This window comes from Trachinotus anak, unplaced genomic scaffold (genome assembly GCF_046630095.1).
Source record: "Trachinotus anak isolate AG129_WGS33_773 ecotype Australia unplaced genomic scaffold, CSIRO_AGI_Tana_v1 ptg000018l, whole genome shotgun sequence".
Classification (NCBI taxonomy): domain Eukaryota; kingdom Metazoa; phylum Chordata; class Actinopteri; order Carangiformes; family Carangidae; genus Trachinotus; species Trachinotus anak.
Window position 1 is genome coordinate 13,351,451 of NW_027273869.1, and position 6,374 is coordinate 13,357,824.

Consider the following 6,374-nt stretch of genomic DNA (forward strand, 5'->3'; position numbering starts at 1 on the left):
CGACCCAGGACAGAGCATGAATTGAAATAAAATCCACATCATTTTCCTTATTTTTGCATGATTGATTCACCTTGCCCTGAGTTGGACCTTGTCTGGCTAGTGAAAGCAAAACCCACCCATCTGGCTGGAGCAAACGCTCACAAAATATTGGAGGAGATTTCAAATATGCTCTGAACCAGGTCTCCTGTTTTGTTGGTGCTTTGCCCAAATTCCTGTCTGTTCTCAAGAGGCTGGAAGCAATCAGAGAGGAGTTCCAATCTGTCATTCCTGTACTTAGGTAATGACAACCTAGCTCCCCTCTGTCTTTTTACGATGAGAGGTCATTTTGTTGTCTTTCTTCAGCATTTCACAAGCTCCTAATCCCTGTCTTGTGGCTGATCATTAATAAATCCCTTCATTCTTTATTTCACTGCCTTCCCTCTCCCTCCCTCTCTTTTTACTTAAACTCTTCTTGTATCTCACCCCTTCTCTATTTCTCTTTTCCTCCACAGTAACATCTTTAAAGGCTCAGCGGTGTGTATGTACAACATGGCTGACATCAGGAGAGTTTTCCTGGGTCCCTACGCCCACAGAGATGGACCCAACTACCAGTGGGTGCCCTTCCAAGGGAGGGTGCCCTACCCCCGCCCTGGCACTGTGAGTTTTCAGATAAATCGTTTTCTACAAAACCAGTAAATATACAACCAGTGCACATCTCCATAATGCCAAATACGCATAACACAGGTTCACATTTGTGCAGCTTTTCTAAATCTCACCTGTCTGTCATTTTGGTGTCATTCTCAGTGTCCCAGTAAGACATTTGGAGGTTTTGACTCAACCAAGGACCTTCCTGATGATGTCATCACTTTCGCTAGAGGGCACCCGGCCATGTACAACCCAGTGCACCCGATAGGGGGGCGTCCCATTATGGTGAGGACAGATGTTGACTACCAGTTCTCCCAGCTAGTGGTGGACAGAGTGGAGGCAGAAGACGGACAGTATGATGTCATGTTCATCGGCACAGGTACACAACTTAACAGAGTTTGTCGTTAGCTTTGTGTTTCAATCAGGCTGGTTTTCTTTCTTTCTTGGAATAACATTTCTGACAAATTACTGAGATCAGTCACACGTGCAAGGTATTTAAATGCTTAGCAATTTTTTGTCAAATATAGTCAGTTTAAAGTAGCTTTAATCAGGATCTTATGTTCCCATGCAAAAGTAGCTGTTTTCTGTTGTCACCATACTTAACAGTAAATGAGATTCTCTTTATATGAGAGCAGTTCAGAAAGAGAAAAACAGAGAGAAAATTTGATTTGATAATTCACTAGAAACTATTATTTCTTTTTTTCAAAATCTCATTTTCACCTTTTTTTTCTTTTAAAAAATAAGCACAGATTTATTACAATTTTCCTTTATTTTATGGAATATTTTCTAATTCAATTTTATAAACAATGGCAAACAACAACTTTTACTGTAGGATCTAGATAGCGAAAAGCTCTAACAATATACACATATATATATATTTCAAGAGAGGGCAGCAGCCACAGATTTGGACAGATTGGGGGAATGGCATCACTAAGAAACAACTGTGTTCATATGTTATGAAAATAGGCTCATATATACATTTCCTGTGTGTGTGTTGTCTTTCAGATATGGGAACAGTGCTGAAGGTGGTGACAATCCCCAGAGAGAGCTGGCATGACCTGGAAGAGGTGGTACTGGAAGAGATGACTGTCTTCAGGGTATGCCTTTGAAAATTGAGTGTTAACATCTATTTATGATGCTGACATCCAATATACATTATAAAAATAGCATGGTGTCTATAGATGTGGTGTTAAACAGGCTGTATGTGTTTTGTACAGGAGCCCACTCCCATTACTGCTATGGAGCTCTCAACCAAGCAGGTAAAAACTTGTTTTCACACGTAATAATTCATCCAAAAGTTGTTGACAAGGCTACAAGTCCAAGGGTAACATAAAAATCAAAGATATCTAATGTGCCTACTGAGAACCAAACCCACAACCACCGTCTTTTCACAACCTTTCTAACTGAACCACACAGGACTCTTCAGTTTTTAAGTCCTTGCTGTTTCTTTGGCTCCCACAGCAACAGCTGTACCTTGGCTCGGCCCTTGGTGTATCACAGATGTCTTTACACCGTTGTGAGGTGTATGGGAAAGCTTGCGCTGAGTGCTGCCTGGCCAGAGACCCTTATTGCGCCTGGGACGGCACCGAATGCTCAAGATACTTTCCTACTGCCAAGAGGTAGGAGCTGACACACATTGAACACTGTTCTGTAACCTGTTTTTCTGGGTTTATTTAGGGTTAGCTAAGCTTGTATGACTCTTCTCAGCAACATTCTGGCTTTGTATCAATGTCGTCACATGCAGTCACACCTGGGAGTTATCAGTACACCTGCGCTCTGCTGTCGAAACTGGCTTTAAAGACTTTGCTCAAGGGCTTTTCATCATGCAACCTTGTTAATCCAACCTCAGACCTCCACTGGCCTATTAGCTTGGGCAGCCAGTCGAAAAAATGTACATGAATAAACGGTACAAGCCAAAACATCTAAACATGGAAGTAATCTGGAGTAGGAATATTACACAGGCACAAAATACAGTCATTAAATACGCACAGGCTAAGTATGCAAGAGGCTCCAAGAGGTACAATCCAACAACCTGGGTCATAACTCCTGCCAGTAACAGTTGTTCTGAGAGAGACATACAGCTTGAACACAAGCACACATACATACTAAATTATAGTCAACAGGAGCTGTCTGACCGCTTCACCCTGCAGCCAGGAGGTATGAACATACACACCCTCAAATTACCCTCTGCTGTATCCAGCGGGATTAAGCTGACCACTACAGCCTTCACACACGCATTTACACATACACACACACACACACACACACACACACACACACACACACACACACACACACACACACACACGGCACTACACCCCTGCATCTCATTCATCCAGAACTTCTCACACCAGCAGAAGTAGGCCAGTGGGTATACTCCAGCTTGGCAGGGCTGCAGACGAGGTGGCACACCCCGTGGTTAAGGCCAGGACCGGCTCCTCTCTGCTCTCCTTTACACTGCAAATATTTTCCCTCTCCCAGAAAGGGAACCAGACACCAGGCCCTGCACGTGCTCAGACGACCAAAAAGACAAGAATGCACAGAGACATGTGTGAGAAACAGACAGAGAGATGAGTGTCTAAATATCTATGGCATATATAAGTAAGGAAGGGAGGATAGAAGTAGCCATATTGTGCCTGCAGAATTTCACTTCATCCTTTCTTTTTTTTTTCTTTTTTTTTTTTCTATAATGGTTCCACTTTTTTCCTCTACATACTTTATTTCTTTCCTCACCTTTGGCTTACCCCACCTCTTCCTGCTTGATTTTTACAGCGTCCGTGAGAGATTTTAAACCATGACAACTAGGAACAGGGGAGACACATTCGCAGTTAGCCAGTGAAGCCAGGCTGTGGAAACTCCTCACATCCGCAGTAAAAAAGCTGAATGACATAGTGGACTTACACATTGAGAGGACAAAGAGTGGGCCCGCTTTTGCAAGGCATTTCAAGGGCAAAACAATACTGTATGTGTTTCATAAAAACGGCTCATCAGAAGGAAATGAAGCACACTGTTTCATTGCTCGGCAGGTTTATGTTTCTTACATTGTGCCAGGGTTTAGTTTTTTTCCACATGTGATTTAACACTAGAGTGAAGGTTGAATAAATACAGATTTTCTAGTCCTTAAATGTTAGTAAAGCTAAATGTGGAATAGCATTGGGTTACATTGCCCCCTAGTGGTTGAAATTAAACAGTACAGAGAACAGGACGTGATCAGTGATCACTTCTGTTCTATATTTGTAGAACATGAGTTGTTTAAATTGCTAGTACATCTAAGTGTGTGTGGTTAAATTTAGTTTCAACATTTCTTCCCAGGCGAACCAGGCGACAGGACATCAGAAACGGAGACCCTCTGTCCCAGTGCTCAGACCTTCAGCATCATGGTACCTTAATGACTTCACACAACACACGAGCACTCTCGCCTCTTCTTTCACAGACATCTAAATCTCCTTCTGTGTGTTTCGGTTTGAGTAGACGACATGGACGGCTTAGGCAGCAGCGTGGAGGACAGGAGTGTGTTCGGTGTGGAGAACAGCAGCATGTTTCTGGAGTGCAGCCCCAAGTCTCAGAGGGCACTCATCTACTGGCAGCTGCAGAAGCCCAACGACGATCGAAAACATGAGGTTGTTACTCCTGACTTGCTTCTTAAAAGCAGGCAACATGTTAGAAAATGTTAGAAAATGTGCATAAAACTCACATAGCCCAATTTAAACTATAATATCTGTCTATCTTACACTAATTACAATTCTGTAGACAAAACATAAATCTTTCTGCTAAGGGCTATGCCTTTCCTGCTTGGTTATCATGTTATAACCCATGACCGTATTGACCTTTAACCTTTGTGACTTAGACAGGGTGTAAACCTTGGGTTGTGGATGTTTAGATTGACTTTTGACCCTATGATGTAAGAGTATTTTTGCCCAAGGCTGTCCTGCAGCTCTATTTATAACTGGGTGTTCAAAAGGTGTTGGTTTAAGTAAAGGGGAGAAGAAATACAAGTTTGAGAATGGATCCATGAGTTTGAAAGTTTATCCAACACCAAAACTCCACAACTCTGCAGAGCAGTTTATAATATTACAGGGTAGGAAATTTCAACCCTCTAGATTTGTGGGCTGGGTCAACGGAAACTTAAAGATGCCCTCTGGAGTTTTTCTTAAACTAAGAGAATTATTTTTACATTCAGTGTTTCTCACCATAACACATCGTGTATATCCTTGAGACCTGAAAAAACACGTTCAATGCGTTTCTTTCCTCGTGAAACAGCTGAGGAAACAGCCATTTTTTAAAAATCATTGAATGTTTACCAGCTTGTAGTCTTCTTCCCTGCCTCTCTTGGCAGATTGGTTTGCTTTTTTGCTTGTGTGCACATTTACAGAAACATTGTACCATAGCACCACTAAGTCAAAACCTCAAAGTACCTTTAAGTGATGAGCTATACAACTGGACGGTTAAAAAAATAAACTGCAGTCACAGAACATGTCCATTTGTCTGTAAGGCCAACTTGTCTGCTAGCCTTTTTCTAATTGTTCTAATTTTTTATTTTGTTGTGTTTCTTTTTCAGATCAAACTAGATGACAGAGTGCTTCGTACGGACCAGGGTCTGCTCATACGCAGTCTAACACAGTCTGACACGGGTATCTACCACTGCCAGGCTGTTGAGCATGGCTTTATTCAGCCCCTTCTGCGCCTCAACCTCCAGGTCATCCCCACGCAGAGACTAGGTGACATCCTTCCAGGAATTCCTGGTGCAGGAGGCGGTGTAGGTCACTCTGCCAAGCACAGGCTGTGGTACCGAGATTTCCTGTCTCTGTTGGACCACCCGGACCTCAACAGTGTGGAGGAGTTTTGTGATCGAGTTTGGAAGAAAGAGCGCAAACAGAAGAGGGTGAAGACACCCAATGGCAATGGTCAGGGTAAAACTGAAAGCACTGGCGGTTCCAACCCGGCATTACGGCCTAAAGCTTTGGCTCCCAATGCTCAGAAGCAGCAAGCCAGTCCACCCCAGAGCAGGTCATGGCTCCAGGCTGGAGCTCCAACAGTGGAAGGGGCAGCGCGGAGCCAGAACACACAGAGAGGGCAATCAAATATGGGTATGTTGAGTGGCCAGGCACCTAACAACAACCCGAAGACGCAAAACAGCCAGAAGGGGCAGGGCAGCCTGGCTGGTTCTCAAGCTGTGGGGGGATCTCGGGCAAGCAGCCAGCACACAGCCAAGTGGAGACGGATGCAGGAAAATAAGAAGGGACGTAACAGGAGGACCCATGAGCTTCAAAGACCTCCACGCAGTGTTTGAAAAGAAGCACAGAGATGCACACATGCAACCAGATCTACACACAAGCACAAACCCATGCATCCACACATACTGTATACACACAAACACATTCTATAGATTGTGTATCCAATGTATGATTCAGTGACCTCTTCGTAACAGCAGCCAGAACAAAAAAAATAAAATAATAAAAACATCAACACTTTTTAGGTAGAAGTACATGAACTGCACACATGTAACAACAATAAAGCTCTCATTCAAAGACTCATACACAAATGCACATAACCTGTGAAGAGGACAAACAGAGGACAGACAAACTGGAAAGCATACTGTAAATGTGTGAGGATATGGCTGGTTGCCTGGGATACTGCCTGGCAGACACTTCAACCTCCTGTACATAAGCTACTAGAATAAGACTGGGACAAAAACATTGAGTGAGTTGTTCGTTGGTAAGCAGATGGACTTAATATACTGACAGGACAGT

The 6,374-nt window shown here is 43.3% G+C and overlaps 1 protein-coding gene across 1 annotated transcript in view; it reads left to right on the forward strand.

Moving 5' to 3' along the window:
- sema3aa (sema domain, immunoglobulin domain (Ig), short basic domain, secreted, (semaphorin) 3Aa) overlaps nt 1–6,084 on the forward strand; it is a 30,568-nt gene extending 24,484 nt beyond the window's left edge. The window contains exons 10-17 of the mRNA XM_071501704.1: nt 492–636; nt 784–1,003; nt 1,630–1,721; nt 1,842–1,883; nt 2,086–2,243; nt 3,937–4,004; nt 4,096–4,244; nt 5,183–6,084. Of these exons, the coding sequence (XP_071357805.1) occupies nt 492–636; nt 784–1,003; nt 1,630–1,721; nt 1,842–1,883; nt 2,086–2,243; nt 3,937–4,004; nt 4,096–4,244; nt 5,183–5,914 (1,606 nt within the window). The 3' untranslated portion in view covers nt 5,915–6,084. The remainder of the gene's footprint in view (nt 1–491; nt 637–783; nt 1,004–1,629; nt 1,722–1,841; nt 1,884–2,085; nt 2,244–3,936; nt 4,005–4,095; nt 4,245–5,182) is intronic.
- Nucleotides 6,085–6,374: the final 290 nt, after the last annotated feature.